Raw genomic sequence first — 24061 nt, forward strand, 5'->3', positions numbered from 1 at the left:
CACTTGAGGGCTTCTATTCATGTTTCATTAACTTGTTTTATCTCCTCTCTCATTTTCCCCCTTTTCCTACTAGTATTCTTTTTTCTAAGTGCTCTCAATGCTGATTTTTATGCAGTAGACTTGCATTAAGCTTTTAACACTTGAGGTTGCACTTTCTCCTACAGAAACGCTTGTAGTTTTAATTTTCCCTAATGGATTTAGGCTTAATTCTTATTTACCACAAATATTTAAAATTATTTCTGTTTATAAAGAATAGACTGCCACTGTTTTCATTAAATCCTAATGATTCTGTAATTAAGTATACTACCGGCAAACAGACATTCCCTAGAATGCTAGAGGTTCTGTGTATAGGATTTTAGTGAACTCCCAAGAAGGATTTTATTTAATGTGGCTTTGCCCTCTTGCTCCTTTACTAAGCCAATTATGCCAGTCAGACCTCTTTATTGGGGGTTTATCAAATACACTTAGAGTAATGTGGAGTTCTGCTCCTGTTCTTATAGCATTCTTTTGAGATCATTTAGCACTATCTTTCAACTTCTCAGTGGGAAGAGGTGAAGCTATAGCGAGGTTGAGTAATTTGCTTCTTGCTCCCTAAGAATTGCAGGAGCAAACACGGAAACACCACCTGAGTTTGCTCATCATGGTCATGTGTGACAGCTGATAAACACATTGCAAAATCGGTTTGAGGAGTCTTCAGAGATGACATGGTCTTATCTTATAATGGATGATTAACCCTTTTAAATGACATTCCTACTTGTTTACCACTGCCTCTTATAACATGTTCCTCAGTTTCTCCTTTATTGTGAGATTATCCTTTTGAACTTGTATGAACAAGCACACTTCATTTTTCCCATCAAATTCAACACCCTCAGACTCCACCCTCTGCCATTATAAAACTCTTTTAAAGGAATGTTTTCTTAGCAGATATATTGATGCATGCCCGTAATCACAGTACTTAGAACACAGAAGTAGGCAGGAGGATTGCAGGTTCAAGACCAGCCTGGGCTAGCTAGAGAAACTCTGTCTTAAAATAAAAGCCCCGCCACCTTTATTACTACATCTGATCTCTACAAATATCTGGTCAGTCCTTAGAAATAATGTTATGGTTTCTGACTTGTGCTGGGTGAGAAGTCAGGCTAATGAAGTGGCCAAGTATGAAATGGAGAGGGAGAGGAAATGGTAGCTGTACCAAGAACTAGGTGCTACTGCATTACTTCATCAGTGTTGTATCCACCTTCAATAAGAAGCTCCCCAATGTTAATTCTAGAGTGCTTTGTAATCGTGAATTTCTAGAATAAAGTCAAGCCACTTAGTATAGTTCCCTAAATAGTGATAAAGCTTTCCTATCTTGACATTCATTGCCTCTAGGCATTAGGGTGGCTTCAAGCTTAGCTTCTCAGTCCACGGGCTGCAATGCTCAAGTGTCTGTGAAAAACTATTTCAGCCAGGTTGAAAGGCAAGAACTTAGCACTGAGTGCTAGTTCTGGATTTTATCAGGCCATCCACTTCTGCCTGATGTATCCTCTAATCTTGAAGATAAATGAATTGGCTAGGAATGACTCCAGCAGAGGAATCCTTTCATTCAGCATTGCTCCTGGATTGTTTAAGTAAAACAGTAGTAGCAATAGCCAAATAACAACTTCCACTAAAGTTTAGCTTCACTTATTTTCTTCCAACTAAATTCCAGGATCCAGAAATCACTATCCCCTGATCAGACAAGCAATTACCCAGAAGACCTTACTATCGACACTAGAAACTGCATGCTTACCTTGTATCATTCCCTGGTTTACAAATAGAAATAATGACACTCTGACTTTAGTAAGATATTTAACGAGGAGAAAAATCATTCTTCACACAGGAAAGCCAGAAAGATAAAGACACCAAGGCGAAGCCAGGGCTCTCCACTAGGTACTCCCTTACTATTTTCAGTGGAAGGAAGGCTACCTGGTTAGCAAACAATCTGAACTACGAATACTTCTGCATCATAATTGAAGGACTCTAATTAAATGCCAGGAGAAGCTGACTGCAAACTTAATGGACTTGGCTTTTAAACTTTATAAATGTGTTTCCTTATTAGAGTACATGCTTTTAGTAGTCTTCTGCCCAGACGTCACTGCTGTGGAATCAGTGATATTGTGACTTTTTTTCTATCATATGATCCTAGACCCCTGTCATGGAATTACAGATGTATTTTATGATGTTGATATCTTTTAGGGCACCATGGAGACCAAAATCTTGCTTTCAGTTTTATTTAGAGAAAGTATAAAAAATACTGTTTGTAAGGTTTGTATATATTTAGAGTGCCCCTCCAAGAACTGAACTAGAGAATATGTTTTAGTTTGTACGATGCTGGATTTGGAGCTGGAGGGATGGCATAGTGGCTAAGAACACTCACTGCTCTTAGAGAATCTGGTCCTCTTATCGAAGAGCTACTTATGACTCACAACTGTCTTTAACTCCAGTCCCAGGGGCTCCGTCTCCCTCTCCTGGCCCCTATGGACAGTGCATGCCTGTAGGAAAAACATCCATACACATAAAATAACATGTAAAAAAGATGTAGGATGTAGGTTAGATACAAGGAACATAACTCACAGTGGTGAGGAGGATGCCATAGACTTCGTTCAGAATGGATTTAATAGTAGAATAATTTAATTTCAGTGTCCTGGGTATAATAATCAATTCAAAGTCAGACGTTTTGTATTTCTTCGCTCTGCTATAGAAGTTGCACATTGAACCTTGACAGATAACTTTTTATTTGTTACTTTCACAATAAAATTAAGATATGAACAAGACAATATTTCCAGGTCTAGCATTCTACTACTATTTCTTCTCTATTCATTCAGAAATTATTTACGAAAAGCCTACCATGTTATAAAAACTACTGGAGGCACTGGAGGCTCACAAGTGAAAACAACAAATAAAGTCCCTTTAATAGAAGGTGACAGAGGCAGCACATATATGTCTGTCAGGTGATGATAATGTCAAGAAGAGTCCTGAAGAATAGAATGATGGTAGGAAGAAAAGGGGGTGTCTGTCTCATAAATTGTTATTGGAATGCAAATCTAAAGGACAATGAAGAGCTAGCCTTGCAGCTACCTAGATGAGAATCACTTAAACAAACACTTGAGCTACACAATTCTTGAAACAATTGAGTGTGGTGAGTGAGTTAGAAGCTCAATGGTAGAGGATCTTCCTAGCATGGAAGTAGCCCTGTTTTCCATTTCTAGAATTACAAATCAGCAGCAACAATAACAATAAAAACAACAAAAATGATTCATCAATGTCCTCTGGATATAGTTTACAGGTGGAGCATTTACCTATCATATATAAGGCTCTAGGTTCCATCTATAGCACCTAAACACAACAAGAACCCAAGGAAGTGAGAATGGCTAGAATTGGTTGAGAAAGAGAAAGAGCTAGCGAATGAAATCAGACGATAACAGGTCAAATCATGCAGGGTTTCTTAAGCACTGAAGAACTTTGGTTGGCTTTGAGCAGAATGACTACTTTTCTTATATTTGAATTGGTACTGGAAGGTACTCTGCATGTTACCAGGGGAGTAAGGTAAACACCAAACCCAGCCACAAAAACCTGCAGTCTACAGTTGTGATCTGTCTGTATGATATGCTGGTGAAATTGTAACACAAAGGTTGTGAGAGTAACCAAGCAGTCTCTGCTTGGATTTAAGGCCCACTCCAGAAGATGAAAATGATGCCTGACACTGCTTGGGTAGCTAAGAACCTGAGACTAGATAAGCCATGGGTCTAGTGGCAAAAACAAATGCTATTATTCTGTTAAAGGATTTATAGTAATAAAATGACTCCTAATAACATTCTGATTAGTGTCTTGCTCAGTCATCATCAGAAAAACTTCTCCATGCAGTAAATGGAAACTAACACAAAGACCCACAACTGGACAATTTATGGAGAATGAGATATTTTGGAGCACTCAGTCCTAAATGGGATGTCTTCATTGAACCTGACTTGGGGCTCAAGAAGCTATGTGGAAAAAGAGGCAGATAGAAGAGTCAGGGGGATGGATGATGCTTAGGAAAACGTCTTCCAGACCCAACAGGACTGATGCTGATATGAATTTGCAGAGATTGCGACACGTTGCACAGGGTCTGCACAAGTGGAAGCCAGGTGGGGCTTCAGCATTAAGAGGAGGCAGTGGACATGAACTCCCATCCCTAATCAAGATGCTATCTCCAATTGACCTTCTAATTGCAAAGGAAAAACTGTGTTTCTCCAATAGAGTCCCACTTACCTCTACCACACTTAAGGGCAGTCCCCGTGCTCAGTAGTACATAGCCAACATAAAATGGCAGTGAATCTGTAGACTTTTTGTCTCATATTGCTTTGTTTGGGCATTTTGTTTGTGTATTATGGTTTCTGATTTTGTGTTTTTATTTGTTTTTTTGTGTGTTTCTTGTGCTTTTTGTTTTAAATATTTCATTGTTTTTGTTTGTTTATCTGTTTATTTTCTCTAAAGAGAGAAAGAAGGTGTGGGATTGGGCGAGGGGGAGGTGGGGATGATCTGGGAGGAGTTAGGTGAGGGGAAACCCTGAGCAGAATATAGTGAATGAAAATTGTCTTCAATAAGTATATATATTAAAAAGATAAGTGGTTACAGGTTGTGGGGAAAACACAGTGTGTGAGGGTAGAGTGAAACAAACTGACAAATGAACAAACAAAAACTCGTTTAGGGGGGCTACTGTAACTGATCAAGTGGGTGGAGGATGGGCAGTGGTCAGTCGGGAGTGGTGTGGTGGTCAAATTCTTAGACTCTCCTGAATGATTGCAAGTCTAAAGATTTTTCTTGTGAATATCTCATGCATTCCCCTATTGTTTGAGTTCCTTTCAGACATTAAGATTCTATAATTGCTGTTTTTACCTTCAAACAAGGGAGCACAATTTATTCCTCTTGTGAATTTCCTAAATTTCCAAAAGCTCCTATCAAAGCAAAGTACGAAAATATGACAGTAATAAGCTCACTTAGTGAAATACCAGGCAAATAAGCATGGCACACTTGTACAAGGCAATATTGGTTGAAATAATGCAGTATGGATAAACATTCTAACAGAGAAGGCAAAAATGTGTTCTTAGAGGTAAATCTTATTGTAAAGCATCTGTTTAAAAAAAGTCTCTCTCTGTTTCTGTTTAAATAAGTACTGACAGTATCTAGGAGGACCTACGTATGTTGTTCTTAATCATGACTTTTAGGGAGTTACTTTTGGGAATCGGAAACAGGAAATATTTTCCTTCTAATATTCATATATACTGTTATACTTCTTATAGCTACCATATATTACTTTTATACCAAAACTCAAAAATGAGCAAATGAATATACACAAGGGTGCTAGTGCCCCTGAAGCCTAATAGCTGAAAAGGTTTGCATCTTGCATCAAATATTTAAGAAATCCCGGTGTGCCAGGAGAACTTGAATAAATTAAGTAAAAAAAAGTGACACGTTTGTTTTGCTTGAGCAGACAAAGCATACAGTGTTTGAGACTTTGGCTGTTGGTCTAAGGTATTATGTGGTGGAGACATATTATCTGTCTGGTGTCCGAAGTATAAAGCCTATTTAATGATAAGGGCAGTGGGGTGTCTCTGTTCATAATTTCTAAGCCAGAGTTCTACCCACAGTCCTAAGATGGACAGTGGAGCTAGGTGGTAATATCTGTAATGCTGCCTTGGAAGAGCAGAAAGGAATTTCGAATTTGTGCTCTCCAGCTTCAGAAAGTTTAAAGTCATCACTCCATTTTCCATGGAGAGAAAGGGAAAGGGGAGAGAGAAAGAGAGGGGATCTGTCATTGGTACCAACTTCCTCTTCCTTACATTATACCATTATTTGAATCTATTTGTTTTAGATGGCTCTTTCTGTATATTTACTTATGCTAAAACAATATTTTATTTATTAGTTGAGAATTTCATACACTGTATTTTGATCATTCTCTTTCTCTTTCTCCCTATCCACCCAACTTCATACCCTTCCCTTTCTCCATCTCTCTTTCCTCTCTTTCTCTCTGCCTTCTTTTTAAAAACAAATAACAAAAGCCTCGAAACCACTGAGTTCAGTTTGCGTGGCCAACTACTCCTGGGTGATGGAGGAAATGATGATCTGTCTATATGTTACTCTCATTGGTTAATAAAGAAACTGCCTTGGCCCTTTGATAGGACAGAAAATTAGGTAGGTGGAGAAAACAGAACAGAATTCTTGGAGGAAGTGAGGCAATTGCCATGCTGCTCCTCTCCGGAGTAGATGTGATGAAGCTCCAGCCCAAGATGGACGTACGCTAGAATCTTCCTGATAGGTCACCACCTCGTGGTGCTACACACATTAATGGAGGTGGGTTGATAAGGATGTGAGAGTTGGCCAGTAGGAGGGTGGAGCTAATGGGCCAAGTAGTGTTTATATGAATACAGTTTGTGTGTTGTTATTTCAGAGCCTAAGCTAGCCAGGTGGCCGGGAGCTGGATGGCAGGAACACAGCCCCAGTTCCATCTACACCTGGGTATGGGGCCTGCCTGGGGTTTTGGTCAACATGCCAGGTGTCGCTCCACTGAGGAAAACTGATTTGTCCTCACCCAATAGCAATCTGATGCCAGTAGTTGCTCAACTAAGTGGAACCATGAGCCTGCCTTCTCTCTTCTGTGCTGTGGGGAGAGAAGATCGCATGTATCCCAGGCTGTTTCCAAATTCACTTTGATTTTTGATATTCATTCCTCTGTTTCATGTGCAACCATATCCAGTGATATTTTCTTTTTATTATTTCGTACTTGTTGTCCCAGAATGCAAGTCTGATGATGAATTCAATCCCTAGGACTCCATGAGGACTAAACCTCACTCCACAAAGTAGTATTATCTCAGTGAGCTCATGATCCCTTTTCACTAATTAACTGATGACAACAGTCCTTGGAGATCAGAGTGAAGCACGAAACTGTCACTCATTGAAGTTCCTGCGAATCATGCTTTCTTCATTCTACTGAGAACTTCACGGAGCTGGCATACGCGTCAGACAGAGAACATTGTGTACATCACACTAACTTAATCTTGTTTGAGTTTATCAGTAGGAACCAGAATACAAGGAACAAATAGTAGTCAGAGAAATCTAGCTGGGAGGGTATGTTTGGAAGCCAGGAGATAAAAACAGGACACAGTCAGAATAGGGGAGGCAACAGGAAACGTTCTGAAGTGATAGAGTTGTTTATTATGCTTATTTATTATGTTTATTACGCTTATGTCCAGATCCCAAGCCATACCCATTAAATATATAAAGCCTTATGTATTAATTTTGTCTCATTTAAGTTGCTGAATGTGCTAAAATATGGTACATAGACACTGAACTGTGGGGTCAGAGAGAGGAGAGAGTGTTGGCTGGAGAAGAGAATAGAAGAAAGGTAAGACTGTTGGAGGAGTAATATGGAAATGAAAGCAAATAATAAAATGAGTTATTATTCAGATTAATAAAAAGATAAAAATTCATTACTCTAACCCTGAGAAATTTAGGCAACACAATTGATTGAGACATTAATATTATCTGATGATTAATAATGGCTACATGTGACAGAATCTAGACTCATGAGTGAAGGAGTTTCTAGACAGAACTAATTGAGGTGAGAAAACCCACTCTCAACACTGACAACATTATTTCATTGCGAGAAATACTGGACTGAATTAAAAAGCACGTGAATTTATCTCTCTCTGCTGTTTGAGTGCAGATGCATTATGACCAGCTGTGTTCAGCGCATGTTCCATGATTTCCCTGTTCTAATAGACTGTACCAAACTGTGAAGCAAAATCAAGGCAGTTGCTTTTTCAGGTAATTTGTCATAGCAAACTATTATTTCAAAAGTTTAATGCAATGATCATTTAGAAAACTCTTCTACCAGTGAGCTATTGTGTGTGTGTGTGTGTGTGTGTGTGTGTGTGTGTGTGTGTGAGAGAGAGAGAGAGAGAGAGAGAGAGAGAGAGAGAGAGAGAGAGAGAGTTGGGGGGTAGAGAGAGAGAACAGAATCCTTGAAGCTAGCATTATAGGTAGGCAGTTGTACGTTACTTGATGTTGATGCTGGGAACCAATCTCAGGTCATATGCAAGAGCTGTAAGTGCTCTTAACTGCTGAGCCACCTTTCCAGCACCTCAAATTGAACGTTTAAACCACTGTGTACAATGTGTACTTAATGTGCATGCATGTGTGCCCTTTTCTTGTGTGTAGTGTATTCAACTTGTTCATGGGTGTGCATGTGTGCATGTGTGCATGTGGGTGCATATGTTTGGCAACCAGAGGTTGACTTTAGGTGTCTTACTTGGTGGATATTCACCTTACTTTTTGAGGCAGAGTCTCTTATTGAACCTGGAGTTCATTGATTTGGTGAGGCTGACTGGAGAGTGAGCTTTGGGGATTCACTTATCTCTTTGTCTACACCCAGTGCTGTGTTACAGATGCATGCTCCTAAATCTAACTTTTACTTGGATGGATGCTGGGAATCAGAGCTCAGGTCCTCCTCATGCACAGGAGACACTTTGCACATTGAGCCCTGTCCCAGTTTCACTTGAGAAAATAGGTGGCATTAACCTGCAGATGACATTAGCATGACTTAACTAGTCAGAGCAGGAGCACTACTAGTTTAGTGGGTGCTTAGGTCATGCCAGGGACCATCCTAGTTAAATGCTTCCATACTTCATTCCACTTTTACTATAACTCTATATAAAGTCCATTCCCTCATTGTTCTGAGTCACAGATAAAAAGACCGAGGTATAGAGAAAATAAAGTGACTTGTCCAAGGAAACACATCTAAAAAAGGCTGAATCCAAAGCATAGATGGTCTATAAATAGAAGGGGATTTTTTTCTACAATCTCTCCTTTACTTTCTGCTCTATCTCACTGTGAGTTAAATTGATGGTCTCGGATCTTTAGGTCCTCTCCCTGTGTTCAAGTAACCTTTGTGCAGGTTCTCAGTGTCTGTCCTCCAAACTGTAAAATCTCATCCTGAGGTCAAGAGCCAGACAGAAGCAGGGGGTGGGTACCAGTGTCTTGTCGCTGATTTTCTATACCCTCAACACAAACACTTATCAGTGCTGTTGAGATTTAATCTCTGTAGCTCATCTGTGAGACCAATTTTAATTTGGAGCCATCTGCCACAGACAAATGAGTAATTATGGCAGAGCCCAGAGGGGTAAGCCACAGGGAAAAGGTTGGCTTAGCCTCTTTCTGGATGTCTGCAGTGATGCAAGTGACCAAGAAAGAAAATTACTTGGGTGGACTGCTGGTACAATGACTGGAAGCACTACTTATCCATTGTACAAACCTTTAAACTCTTGGTACAAAGGAAGGGTGCCTTTGAGGTTATGCAGCTTCTTTGGTAACAGAAGGAAGATTGTCGCCATCTAGGCCAGATAGGGGGAGGTGATCTGTGAACCCTCCCACATACTGTACTCACGGTGCCTTGTGACCAGGGCCACGGGCCATCTGTCTTTTCGTACCATATGACAAACGCAAGTAAACTAAAGCAATAAATCAGAAAATGGTCATCACTGACCTCCGTCTAACATTCAGAGTTTTCCCAAAGTCTTTCACATATTTCAATCTTAATTCTTCCTCAAAACAGACCTCTGGGTTAGGTAGCAGGTAGCTGTTATTAGTGTCTTTCTTGATGGAATTGAACTGGCTAGCATTGAACGGTGAGTTGAACTCTGCTTTCTGTCCTCTACACTGACAGTATTCAAGTTGTCCTGATTCCTCAAAGGTCAAGGAAAAGCAAGAATGAGAGGGAATGAATATAAGTTTTGGTTCCAATCTGCAGTTAGATGAAAGAAGCTCTGGTTGGTTCTAGTCTCAGTGGGATTTTATGAATGGCTCTATTGCTATAAAACCATGAAAGCCACTTATCTGAACCAGTATCTCTCACAGAGTGAGAACTGTGCATCCCTAATGCTATGTTCAAATTATAGTAGCCTTGAGTGTGACTGTATTTGGAAAATGGGTCTTTGTAGATGCGTTTGTACACAATGATGCGATTATCCACTTAGGAAGAAGGCAATTGGGATGAATGCAGAGGAAAGGCAACGGAAGAGCACTTTGTATCTGTAGAGGCAGAGACTGGAGTGATACAAATATAAAAAGCAGGAGGGATTGTAGGCAACCCACACATCTTATCAGAAACTCCCCCAAGAAGGAATCAGCCTTACTATTACCTTCATTTGTTATTGCCCTTTTCCTTGTGAAACAATACATTTATTTTGTTTAAGCCATCCAGTTTATGATAATTTTTAATGGTAACCATAGAGAATAAATACAGAGAGCCATATAGACATCTTATCTAGATACTAGTGGAGACAAGATTGTTAAGGTGTTGGATTCAGGCCAAAATCCTGAGGTGCTAATATTGGAGGCATGTACCAAGGAACCTGGCTTTTGACAAGTTTCCCATAATCACAACAAGCGATTCAGAGTTAGTATTGTACATTCACACAAATACCAGCCTCTTCTCTGAACTATAGCTGAATCTGCCTTCCCTGTTGACAAGGCTCCTTTAAGCGGTCCCAAAGTCAGTGGCCGGAAGGCAGTAAGCAGTCTACATAAGAAGTAGGCTGGCATCAGATGTTTAGTTGTCCCTAAATTTTGTATTCTGTGACTAATTCTAAGAGTGCTTATCTGAGAAAAAAAAAAGTAAAAGAAATCACAAAGCCCCTAAATTGTCAAATTTTACTCCCAAAGAAATAGTCTGTGGTAGGTTAAAAAGTTGGCCAAAGGGTCAGAATCTGGAGCAATACACACACACAAACACACACACACACACACACACACACACACACACACACACTCACACATATACCCCGACTACATCTTTTGGGTGTGGATAGTCTACCGGAAACCCACAATTTTTATTTTAAGATTTGGTTCCTATTGAAAATTCAGGTCTCTGTATGAGTACTGATACTAGAAGCCAACAACAGCCATTTGTGCTGGGCCTTTGATCTTTATTGTAAAGTAGTTTTAATATGGCTGAGTAGGGGAGGAGTGTAGGAAGCTGTAGCCTACCAGGTGCTGTGAAAGGGCCTGATCATGCCTAGCCAATGAGGCACCAGGCAGACTCTAGGTTGGCTCCTCTGGGCCTGGTAGGCCTTAACTTCCTACAGCGGAGCATAAGGGGGAATGGGGTAAAGGAGTTACAGAGGGAATTTTGCTGCCAGCCTGGAACTTAAGACCTTGTCTACTAATGCGGGAGATGGCTCTGCTTTATCTTCCCAGTATTGATGGACGTCAGCTGTGCCTTATTTTCCAGCGTGACGAAGGGCAGCTGGCAGTGGTGCTCTGTGCCAAAGGTTTGCTGTTGCTGTTCAGATTGTGTGTGGAGGGGTGCCTTCCTGCAAATGGTCTGCCCCGCTGAACTCAAGGGCCTTAATGGGGCCTGCTTTGCTCACATTCCCGATTGCTTCCAGGTAAACCAATCTTGTTTCTGTCTCAAAGAAAGATAGGGTTCTCAAACACTGTGGCAACCTGGTAGAGTTACTCATATATGACCTATCATAGTGACTCTCGGAATAACGGAAGACAATGAAATAGTAGAAGTTCATTGTTGAGCCTGGGGCGGAGAGGACAAAGCTACTGAGGAGACTTGTGGATGGAGTTGAAGGTTCTGTACGGTTTAAACTACAGTGTTTATTTATGAGAGTGGAGCACTGACCAAGGAGGGATTATTTATGGTGGTGCATGACAAAAGGTCCCAACAAAACTGCGGCTGCACGAGTCGCCTATCCTAGGTTTCATATGTCTCATTTTATCACCATGAGCAGTTTGCTTCTGTGAGCTAAGTTTTGCTTCTGACAAGGAGAGGTCACGACGTGCACGTTAGTATAAGTTGACATGGTGCCTCCCTTCCTGACTGGCAGATCCCCAGCATTTACTACAGCAGACAAAAAGATGAGAGAAATTGGACCAGCAAACATGGATTCAGTCTACACTCACTACCCAGCTAGGAAATTGTCCTGTGCTCCCCTCTTCCTCTAGACAGTTATGTGACTAAATGTGATTGATTGCAAACCCCCCAAAAGTCGCGTTTCAAAGAAAGTCTTGTGATTTTTCTGGAAGATACCTTTAAATCCTTCATGTCCCTCAGAAAATATTCATATACCATCCCTTATCTTGTGTGCACTGGTTCAGTATGGAGAGGGTAAGCATGTGTGGTGGCTTGAAAGAAAATGACCCCCAAAGGGAGTGGCACTATTAGGAGGTGTGGCCTTGTTCGAAGAAGTGTGCCATTGTGGGGGTGGGCTTTGAGGTCTCCTTTGTTCAAGCTACATCCACTGACTCAGTTCACTTCCTGTTGCCTGCAGGTCAAGATGCAGAACTCTTAGCTCCTTCTCCAGCATCTGTCTGCCTGCGTACCACCATGATGATGATAATGGTCTAAGCCTCTGGAACTGTATGCCACCCCAATTAAATGTTTTCCTTTATAAGAGTTGTAATCATGGTGTCTCTTCACAGCAATAGAAGCCCTAAGACAGCATGGAAAGACGTGGGCATTAGACTGATAGTACACAGTAAGAGGACTAGATGTTCCTAGGAATGAGGGCACCCACTAGTACAAGGTGGCATGAGATTGTTTTCAAATAAAGGAAACAGCCAGTGTGGTACAGGAACTTAGAGGTTTGTAGCTGAGAAGGCCTTCAGAAGCCTCCCAGGTGCTTAGCTAGGAGAAGGGGATACAAAACAAATCAGTTTTGATGACCTTGGTAAGATGGACTGAGTAGGAAACAAACTGAACTTCTTTTCTAAATTTCTTAGGCCTGTTGTTACTAGGGATTTCATCTGTCTTCTATTCTTGGACCCATCTCATATTCTCTGTGCTAGGATCCTAAGATTTCCAGAGAAGCAATGAGGCCAAGTATAGGGCTTTTAAAACTCCCTTTCACCCAGGAAATTTTTTCCAACCCAGGTGTACAGGTATATAATATAGGTATACATATATTAAGTATTTACTGATACTAATGAATAAATTTATTCTAAAAAGATCTACTTTATTAAAGATGAGACCTAATTTGCATACTAATAAGATGAATGTCCTTGCTTATATTTATATAAAGAATTAAATCTTTACTGAATGTTTGATGCTGCAGAATATAGATCATTTTTGGTGATTTTGAGGGTTGAACGATATTTTAATTTTATAACCACCAGTGCTGAGAATGCTGCTATCTATAACTATATAGTATGCAATGGCAGAATTATGTTTAGGACTATTTAAGAGACTTGGATATTCTGTGCTGATCCCAAGCTAAAATCCACTAACAGATTTTTTTTAATGAAATAGCTCAGTGAACAGCTCTTAAAAATCAAACATTTTAACAATCTAATCACAAGATATACTAATTTAATGCTTAACATGCTGAGGGATTAGGAGAAAAATATTACTGAGTCTTTGTTTTCCATAATTATACCATTATGCTTCCATAATACCATAACCCTTGGTATGTAAAATAAAACACTGCAGTTCGATCACCCAGCCCAGCCTATCTGGGCGCTGGGTCCGAGTACTCGGGGCTCCCGGGCGGGCAGCAGTTCCTTTGTTTCTGTGGCCTGCCTGCACCAAGCGGGGTAGGCGCTTTGTTTGCGAGCTGCCCAACCAGCACGGAGGCCAGCGCCAGGAGACCCAGCATTGGGGTGAGTTTCTCGCCCACGGCGCCAGCCTGGGACGGGGAGCTCGGGGGTTCCTTGGCCCCCTGTCCTTCTTGGGCTCTCTGCAGGGCCTCTACTCCCTGGGTGCTGCCTCTTTCTTCCTGGCCCAACCAGCTTCCGTCCAGAACCCTCCCCACTTCGGCCCCACCGCCCTCTTTTGGCGTGTGGCATCACCCAGCCCAGCCTATCTGGGAGCTGGGTCCGAGTACTCGGGGCTCCCGGGCGGGCAGCAGTTCCTTTGTTTCTGTGGCCTGCCTGCACCAAGCGGGGTAGGTGCTTTGTTTGCGAGCTGCCCAACCAGCATGGAGGCCTGATCTCTCGGCGCCAGGAGAGCCAATATTGGGGAGAGCCAGCGTTTGGTAGGCAAGGAGACCTGATCCGGTAAAAGAAGATCCATAGGGAGCATTTGGAAGAAGAGATGGGTAGACGCCAAGGCAAGAATTCGCCCAACAAGCTGAAAAGCAACATGAAGCCACCAGAAACAAGCGACCTCACAACGGGAGGACAAGAACCCCTTAATCAAGAAGAAGGAGAAAAGATTGACTTCATGAAAGTGATTGACACCCTTAAACAGCATGTAAAAAACGCCCTTATAGAAATGGATGAGAAATATAACAGAAAGTTTGAAGAATTGAATAAATCAGTGAATGATACCCTAGTAAACCAAGGAAAAATAATCAAACAGATAATGGAAACAGTTCAAGACCTGAAAACTGAAATGGAAGCAAAGAAGAAAACACAAACAGAGGGCCGGCTGGACATGGAAAATCTAGGTAAACGAATAGAGACTACAGAAACAAGCATAACCAGCAGAATACAAGAGATAGAAGAAAGAATCTCGGATTCTGAAGATACCATAGAGAAAATAAACACACTGATCAAAGAAAACAGCAAGTCCAACAAACTCTCATCACAAAACATTCAGGAAATATGGGACACAATAAAAAGACCAAACCTAAGAATAATAGGAGTAGAAGAAGGAGAAGAAGTGCAGCTCAATGGTCCAGAAAATATATTTAACAAAATTATAGAATAAAACTTTCCCAACCTAAAGAAAGATATACCTATGAAGGTGCAAGAAGCATACAGAACACCGAATAGGCTGGATCAAAAAAAAAAAAAACATCCCCTCGCCATATAATTATCAAAACACAAAGCATACAGAATAAGGAAAGAATATTAAGGGCTGCAAAGGAAAAAGGCCAAATTACTTATAAAGGTAAACCTATCAGACTTACACCTGACTTCTCCATGGAAACCATGAAAGCCAGAAGGTCCTGGATAGATGTACTGCAGAAACTGAGAGACTATGGGTGCAAGCCCAGATTACTATACCCAGCCAAGCTTTCATTCACTATAAATGGAGAAAATAAAATTTTCCAGGATAAAAACAAATTTAAACAATACGCAGCCACAAATCCAGCCTTACAGAAAGTAATTGAAGGAAAATCACTAACCAAGGAGTCCAACAATGACCACAATAACTCAGACATCTAGAGACCCTTCACCAACACAAAACAAAGAAGGGAAACACACAAACTCTACGACTAAAAAAAAATGACCGGAGTTAACAACCACTGGTCATTAATATCACTTAATGTCAATGGACTCAACTCACCTATAAAAAGGCACAGGCTAAGAGATTGGATAAGAAAACAGGATCCAACATTCTGCTGTTTACAAGAAACACACCTCAACCACAAAGACAGGCACCTATTCAGAGTAAAGGGCTGGGAAAAGGCCTATCAAGCAAATGGACCTAAGAAACAGGCAGGTGTGGCCATACTAATCTCTAACAAAGTTGACTTCAAACTTAAATCAATCAGAAGAGATGGAGAGGGGCATTGTATACTCATAACAGGAACAGTTCATCAGGATGAAGTCTCAATCCTGAACATCTATGCCCCTAATATAAAAGCACCCACATACATAAAAGAAACATTGCTAAAATTCAAGGCAGCCATCAAACCGCACACACTAATAGTAGGAGACTTCAACACTCCTCTCTCACCAATGGACAGGTCAATCAGACAGAAACCTAACAGAGAAATAAGAGAATTAATGGAGGTAATGAATCAAATGGACTTAACAGACATCTATAGAACATTCCATCCAAATAGGAAAGAATATACCTTCTTCTCTGCAGCTCATGGAACCTTCTCGAAAATCGACCACATAGTCGGTAACAAAGCAAACATCCACAGTTACAAAAAAATATTAGTAACCACCTGTGTCTTATCAGATCACCATGGATTAAAATTAGAATTCAACAATAATGCTACCCCCGAAAGCATACAAAGTCATGGAAACTGAACAGTCAACTATTGAACCATACCTGGATTAAGGAAGAAATAAAGAAAGAAATTAAAGTCTTCCTGGAATTCAATGAAAATAAAGAAACAACATTCTCAAACTTATGGGACACTATGAAAGCAGTCCTAAGAGGAAAGTTCATAGCACTAAGTGCCCACTTAAAGAAAACAGAGAAAGCTCACATTGGAGACTTAACAGCCCACCTGAAAGCTCTAGAAAAAAAAGAAGCAGACTCACCTAGGAGGAGTAGAAGACTGGAAATAATCAAACTGAGGGCTGAAATCAACAAAATAGAAACACAGAAAACAATCCAAAGAATTAATGAAACAAAAAAGCTGGTTCCTGGAGAAAATCAACAAGATTGACAAACCACTATCCAAGCTAATCAAACGGCAGAGAGAGAATTTGCAAATTAATAAGATCAGAAATGAAAAGGGGGACATAACCACAGACACAGAGGAAATTCAGAGAATCATTAGATCTTACTACAAAAGCCTATATGCCACAAAATTGGAAAATGTAAAGGAAATGGATACTTTTTTTGATAAATATCATATACCAAAGTTAAATCAGGACCTGGTGAACAATCTAAATAGACCTGTTAGTAGCGAAGAATTAGAAGAGGTTATCAAAAACCTCCCTACCAAAAAAAGCCCAGGACCAGATGGTTTCAATGCAGAATTCTACCAGAACTTCCAAGAAGATCTAATACCTATACTCCTTAATATATTCCACAATATAGAAACAGAAGGGTCATTACCAAACTCCTTTTATGAAGCCACAATTACTCTGATACCAAAACCACTCAAAGACTCAACCAGGAAAGAGAACTACAGGCCAATCTCACTCATGAATATCGATGCAAAAATCCTCAACAAAATACTGGCAAATCGAATCCAAGAACACATCTGAAAAATTATCCATTATGATCAAGTAGGCTTCATTCCTGAGATGCAGGGCTGGTTCAACATACGAAAATCTATCAATGTAATCCAGCATATAAATAAACTGAAAGAAAAAAACCATATGATCATTTCATTAGATGCTGAAAAAGCATTTGACAAAATTCAACATCCATTTATGTTAAAAGTCTTCGAGAGATTAGGGATACAAGGGTCATACCTAAATATAATAAAAGCTATATACAGCAAGCCAACAGCTACCATCAAATTAAACGGAGAGAAACTCAAAGCCATCCCACTTAAATCAGGAACACGACAAGGATGTCCACTTTCGCCATACCTCTTCAATATAGTGCTTGAAGTTCTAGCAATAGCAATAAGACAACATAATGGAATCAAGGGGATTCAAATTGGAAAGGAAGAAGTTAAACTTTCGTTATTTGCAGATGATATGATAGTGTACATAAGCGACCCCCAAAAACTCCACCAAAGAACTTTTACAGCTGATAAACAGCTTTAGTAATGTGGCAGGATACAAGATCAACTTCAAAAAATCAGTCGCCCTCTTATACACAAAGGATATGGAAGCAGAGAGGGAAATCAGAGAAGCTTCACCATTCACAATAGCCAAAAACAGCATAAAATATCTTGGGGTAAATCTAACCAAGGAAGTGAAAGATCTATTTGACAAGAACTTTAAGGCATTGAAGAAAGAAATTGAAGAGGATACCAAAAAATGGATGGACCTCCCTTGCTCTTGGATTGGGAGGATCAACATAGTAAAAATGGCAATTCTACCAAAGGCAATTTATAGATTCAATGCAATCCCCATCAAGATCCCATCAAAATTCTTCACAGATCTGGAGAAGACAATAATCAACTTTATATGGAAAAACAAAAAACCCAGGATAGCCAAAACAATCCTATACAATAAAGGATCTTCTGGAGGCATTACCATCCCTGACTTCAAACTCTATTACAGAGCTACAGTAATGAAAACAGTGTGGTACTGGCATAAAAACAGAGAAGTCGACCAATGGAATCGTATAGAAGACCCGGATTTTATCCCACAAACCTATGAACACCTCATTTTTGATAAAGGAGCTAAAAGTATACAATGGAAGAAAGAAAGCATCTTCAACAAATGGTGCTGGCACAACTGGATGTCATCCTGTAGAAGAATGAAAATAGACCCTTATCTATCACCGTGCACAAAACTTAAGTCCAAATGGATTAAAGACCTCAATATCAGCCCGAACACACTGAACCTGATAGAAGAGAAAGTGGGAAGTACCCTACAGGAGATGGGCACAGGAGGTCGCTTCCTATGTATAACCCCAGAAGCACAGACATTAAGGGCAACATTGAATAAATTGGACCTACTTAAACTGAGAAGCTTCGGTAAAGCAAAGGACATAGTCACTAAGACACAAAGGCAACCTACTGACTGGGAGAAGATCTTCACCAACCCCACAACAGACAAAGGTCTGATCTCCAAAATATATAGAGAACTCAAGAAACTAGACTTTAAAATGCTAATTAACCCAATTAAAAAATGGGGCACTGAACTGAACAGAGAATTCTCAGCAGAGGAAGTTCAAATGGCCAAAAGACACTTAAAGTCGTGCTCAACTTCCTTAGCAATCAGGGAAATGCAAATCAAAACACCTTTGAGATATCATCTTACACCTGTCAGAATGGCTAAAGTCAAAAACACCAAGGATAACCTTTGCTGGAGAGGCTGTGGAGGAACGGGTACCCTCATCCATTGCTGGTGGGAATGCAATCTTGTGCAACCACTGTGGAAGTCAGTGTTTCGGTTTCTCAGGAAATTCGGGATCAACCTACCCCTGGAGCCAGCAATACCACTCCTGGGAATATACCCAAGAGATACCCTATCATATGACAAAAGCATTTGTTCAACTATGTTCATAGCAGTATTATTTGTAATAGCCAGAACCTGGAAACAACCTAGATGCCCTTCAATGGAAGAATGGATGAAGAAAGTATGGAATATATACACGCTAGAGTACTACGCTGCGGTAAAAAACAATGACTTCTCGAATTTTGCATGCAAATGGATGGAAATAGAAAACACTATCCTGAGTGATGTGTCCCAGACCCAAAAAGATGAACATGGGATGTACTCGCTCATAATTGGTTTCTAGCCATAAATAAGGGCCACGGAGTCTACAATAGGTGAACCTAAAGAAGCTAAGTAAGAAGGTGAACCCAAGGAAAAACATATAGTTATCCTCTTGGCTAAGGGAAGTAGACCAAATTGCCGGGGAGAAAATTAGGATCTTGGGGGTGGGGTGGGATGGGGGTAAGGGGAGATGGGGAGAGAAAAGGTAGAAGGGAAGGAGGGGGGACTTGGGGAATCAGGAGAATTGGGATAAAGGAAAGGTGGATAGGGGAGCACGGAACCACAATTCTTAGTTAAGGGAGCCACTTTAGGGTGGGCAAGAGATTTGACCCTAGAGGGGCTCCCAAGTCCCCAAGATGAGGTTCCCAGTTAGTTCCTTGGGCAGCTGAGGATTGGGAATCTGAAATGACCCTATCCTAGAGCAATACTGACGAATATCTTGCATATCATCATAGAACCTTCATCTGGTGATGGATAGAGATAGAGACAGAGACCCACACATGAGCACTGGACTGAACTCCCAAGGTCCCAATGAGGAGCAGAAGGATGGAGAACATGAGCAAAGAAGTCGGGACCACGAGGCGTGCACCCACCCACTGAGACAGTGGAGCTGATCTACTGGGAGCTCACCAAGGCCAGCTGGACTGTGACCGAAAAAGCATGGGATAAAACCGGACTCTCTGAACATGGTGAACAATGAGGGCTGATGAGAAGCCAAGGACAATGGCACGGGGTTTTGATCCTACTTAATGAGCTGGCTTTGTGGAAGTCTAGCCAGTTTGGATGTTCACCTTCCTAGATATGGACGGAGAGGGGAGGACCTAGGACTTACCACAGGGCAGGGAACCGGGACTGCTCTTTGGACTGGAGAGGGAGGGGGAGAGGAGTGGGGGGAGGGGGAGAAAGGTGGGAGGAGGGAGAGGGAAATGGGAGGCTGGGAGGAGGTGGAAACTTGTTTTTTGTTTCTGTTTTTTTCTTCTTTTCTTAATAAAAAAACAAAAACAAAAACAAACAAACAAAAAAAAAACCACTGCAGTTCACATAAGTCAATAGTCCCCAGTCTGGGCTGAGAAGTGTCACTGTATATAGTGTTAGCGTGTGCAATGCAGAGGGTGCATATTGTGTGTTCAGAACCAAGGCTGCAATGAGGTTGTGTGACAGATACACCATGAATGGGCATTTCCAGAAACCCCTGACATTCACTGAATGTGCTGAGTCTGAGTCAGTTTTTACTGTTGTGCATTCAGGCGCCTTGTGATGCTGCTAATTTTTAAAAGACTTAGGTTATCATTTTAAATTATGTGTGTTCGTCTGTCTATATATGGCTGTGCAAATGAGTGCAGGTGCCTGTGGAGACCAAAATAAGGGGCATAGAATAATATCCTGGAACTGAGTTACAAGTACTCACAAGGCATTCCACTTAGGTGCTGGGAACTGAACTCAGGTCCTCTGCTAGAGCAATGCATGTTCTTTTCTTTTCTTTCTTTTTTTTCTTTTCTTTTGGATTTTTTGAGATAGGGTCTCTCTGTAGCCTTGGAGCCTGTTCCGGGACTCCTTCTGTAGACCTTAAACTCATAGAGATTCACCTGCCTCTGCCTCCCAAATTCTGGGATTAAAGGCATGCAATGCTTGTTCTTAAAGAGCCATCTCTCCAGCCTTTGTTGCCAAACTTTTAGCAACAGCCTGATTTAGTTGAGTGATCAGAGCCTAGCAAATAAAAAGGTTTAGAATCTATTAACTCCAATAGTTAGTGGGATCTTAAACAATTGACTTAACAATCTTGTTTCTCACTGGCAAACAGGGATGATGATGTTGATAATAATAATAATAATAGTAATAAATAATAATATTCAGTTTATAGAGTTCCCTAGAGGATTAAATGAATAAGTCATATTAAGATGCTAAGCTCAGTACTGGTTACATATTACTCATTCATTAAGTAAACATTTATCAGGCATTTTTCTCTGGTAGTGTGATATAACAAGGAACAAGAAAGATGAAATCCTTCTTTTTGTTGGGGGTATTATAAATGCTGAAGGAGAAGGGGATGTAGGCATTTTAGTCAAGGAATTGTTAATCTGTCCATTCCAGATTTTCCCTCCATTTTCTACTCTGAAAATCCCAGTGCTTTGTGAGTTGTCACTTAGTTTATTTTCATTGTTCTCTTCCTAAATGCATCTGTATTAAAAGCTATGGATTTTCTTCAAGCCCAGCTTTGGTCATATTTCCTAATGCTTGAGGATGACAGATTTTCATTGTCCATGTTCATCAAGGTGCTGGTTTGTCTCTTTCTATATTTGCCCAGTTCCCTTTCCATTTTCTTTATCATGCTATAATGCAAGCAAGGTCAGAGGTTTGGCAGCTAAGCCACCTTGTCTTGGACATCCAGCCTCCAAAAATGGTTAGTAAAACAGACCCCTGCTTCATAAAGTACATCACCTCGAGCATTTCCTCCTAACAATGGAGGACAAACTAATAGAAGACATTGTAGTACTAAAGTGACAGACAAGAATAGTAAGATAATTTTCCTAATTCAGAAAGGATAAACCAGACTCTTCAGGATGGCTTCAGATCTACAAAAAGAATTGATGCAGTAAGACTAATGAGAAAAATTTTTATGTTAGGGTAGAACAGTGATTCTCAAACCTGAGCATCCATCAGAATCCCCCCTGAGGGCCTGTTAAGGCACAGCTTATTGGGCAACATCCCAGAGCTTATGATTTAGTACCCTTATAGTGGGGCTCTAAGGCTTTGCAGTTTCCCTCAGTTCTCAGGAAATGCTGCTGCTGCCAGTCTAGGGGCTGCAATTGGAGACCCTCTCATCTAGGAGAGTGATGACAGAGCAGGCAATACTAGTGGGGACTGGCTTAGAGAGGAAAGAAAGATGGAGGGAGAAACCATGAAGCTTGGGGATTGAATATGGGGGCAAGATTTGACTGAGAAATCAAAGATAACTGTACAAAGATACCAACTTTTGGTGACTTAGAGATTATGAGATTCATGGAAGCAAACTTGCAAACACCTGTGAGTAGAATTCAGTCACATAGCGTGTACTAGGAAAACAAGTGAGGTTTCTCTTCGTCTTTGCACTACGGCACTCAAGGATAAAGTCTTCTTGCCTTTTTCTGTGGAAGAACAGCCTTTCAAGGAGAAAGCGCAGGTCTGGATTTGCTCTCTTTTCTAGAATGTGACTTTTGAGTACGGGAAGGAAATGAAGATATAATGGGAGGTGGTAAAGAAAGTGGAAAGAATTTACATATTCTAGACATGAAGAGCATGTCTTCGCACTGTCAAGTGTTCAATATGTATAAGTAACTAAGACCAAGAGACACAGCAAAAGAGTAAAACAGCTGGGACCGCCCAAGGAAGCTACCGAGACAACTGATAACAGTTTCTAAGACAAGCCCTCTCAATTCCAGGCTGCCAAACCTTTCCTTTGGACTCTGATGCCCTGATATTCTGACTGGTACCAACCTAGTGTGAATTCTCTTACCTGCTTCTCTCTACCGGGCTTCCTGTAGCTAAGCAGAAGCTCCACAGCGCCCACCACTTCCTTGCGGATGGCATAGAGCAATGCATCGCCCACATACACGCTATGGTTCAGCAGTAGCTCCATGATCTCCAAGGTCTCGTTCTCGATGGCAATGAGCAGGGCGTTCCTGCCCAAAGGATCCACGCAGTTGATGTTGACATTGTAGTAGATCTCAGCCTCCTGCAGTGCCTGCTTCACGGTGCCATAGTCCCCCTTCTCCACGGCACTAAGGAAGGCCTTCTCCTCAGCAGAGAGCTCCGTCTCAGCCCTCATGATTTGCAGGGGAATGCGGTCTCTGTAAGGTGAGTAATTGACCTTCTTGTAGTACAGCTGGGCCATGGCTCACATCAACTTAGAAAGCTAAGTTTGGAGGGAGAGAGAAAGAGAGAGAGAGAGAGAGAGAGAGAGAGAGAGAGAGAGAGAAGATAGTTTTAGTTACCTGAAGGTTTCAAATGGCCGCTCATCAATCCCTTTCAAACGGGATTTCAAAATTTCGAAGCGTTTCAATGACATCAATGTTTCACTGTTGCTGAGGAGCAGAGCAGCAGAAACCCAGGCTTTGGTCAGAAAGACTTGGACTCGAACAGTTATTTAACACTCACCAGCCCTGTTATCTTGGATAAGTTACTCAAACCCTCTACTGCATTTGTTCCCAATATTATCCATACTAATGTTATTAGCAGTTATCAGTTATCATCTAGTGCTTACCAAATCTCATGCTAGAGAACAGCCACTACCCTGAAAAGCTACTCTGATAGTTTAAGGAGTTATGGATTATCAACCCCCCTAAAATATAGCACAAAGTCCACTGTTCTTTCCTTCCTTTTCACTGTCGAAAAATATCTCCGGGAGTACTTAATACTGATGATCAGTGCTGCTAAGTTGCTGCTTGCGTAGGGCCAGTTACTTTTGCTCTCCCGGGTTTGTGGATATTTTTGCAATCTAATTTCCAAGATTATACTTGCCACTGTCCCGGAGGCACATTTCAGACTGACATGCTGTTGTAGGAGCTGGGAGTACAGTTTAGTTGGTAGAATGCTTGGCTAACATTCACAGAACCCTATGTTTGATTGCTCACTCCACATGAGCTGGATGGGTGCATAACTGCAATCCCAACACTCAGAGGGTGGTGAAAAGAGAATCAGAAGTTCAGGGTCATCCTTGGCTTCACAGTGGGCTCAAGGCTGGCCTAGGATACATGAGACCATGTCATATATATATATATATATATATGACACACACATACACATATATGGTTTAGTGTTAAGTGCAGCCCTGCTCCTCGATGATGGTCACTGGAGAAGTATTGACTTCCACAGGACAAAGCCATCTGCAAAAGATAAGCCTGGACTAGCTCCTCAAAGCCACCCCTTATTTCTTTCTGCCACCACACCAAACTCGGAAGCTAACAGACTGGAGAATCAATTTGACTTAATTCTGAGAAATGAATGGTCTGTTTTGTCTGTGCCAGATCTAAGGTCAGATCGCACT

The 24061-nt window shown here is 41.1% G+C and overlaps 1 protein-coding gene across 1 annotated transcript in view; it reads right to left on the minus strand.

The window, feature by feature from the left end:
* The window catches only part of LOC121437522 (short transient receptor potential channel 5-like), a 146404-nt gene extending 123495 nt beyond the window's left edge, over positions 1-22909 (minus strand). Inside the window, exon 1 of the mRNA XM_041637388.1 lies at positions 22532-22909. Coding sequence (XP_041493322.1) covers positions 22532-22909 — 378 coding nt within the window. The remainder of the gene's footprint in view (positions 1-22531) is intronic.
* Between the last annotated feature and the right edge of the window lie 1152 nt (positions 22910-24061).

This window comes from Microtus oregoni, unplaced genomic scaffold (assembly GCF_018167655.1).
Source record: "Microtus oregoni isolate MIOR12 unplaced genomic scaffold, Mior012 000052F_ref0000163, whole genome shotgun sequence".
Classification (NCBI taxonomy): domain Eukaryota; kingdom Metazoa; phylum Chordata; class Mammalia; order Rodentia; family Cricetidae; genus Microtus; species Microtus oregoni.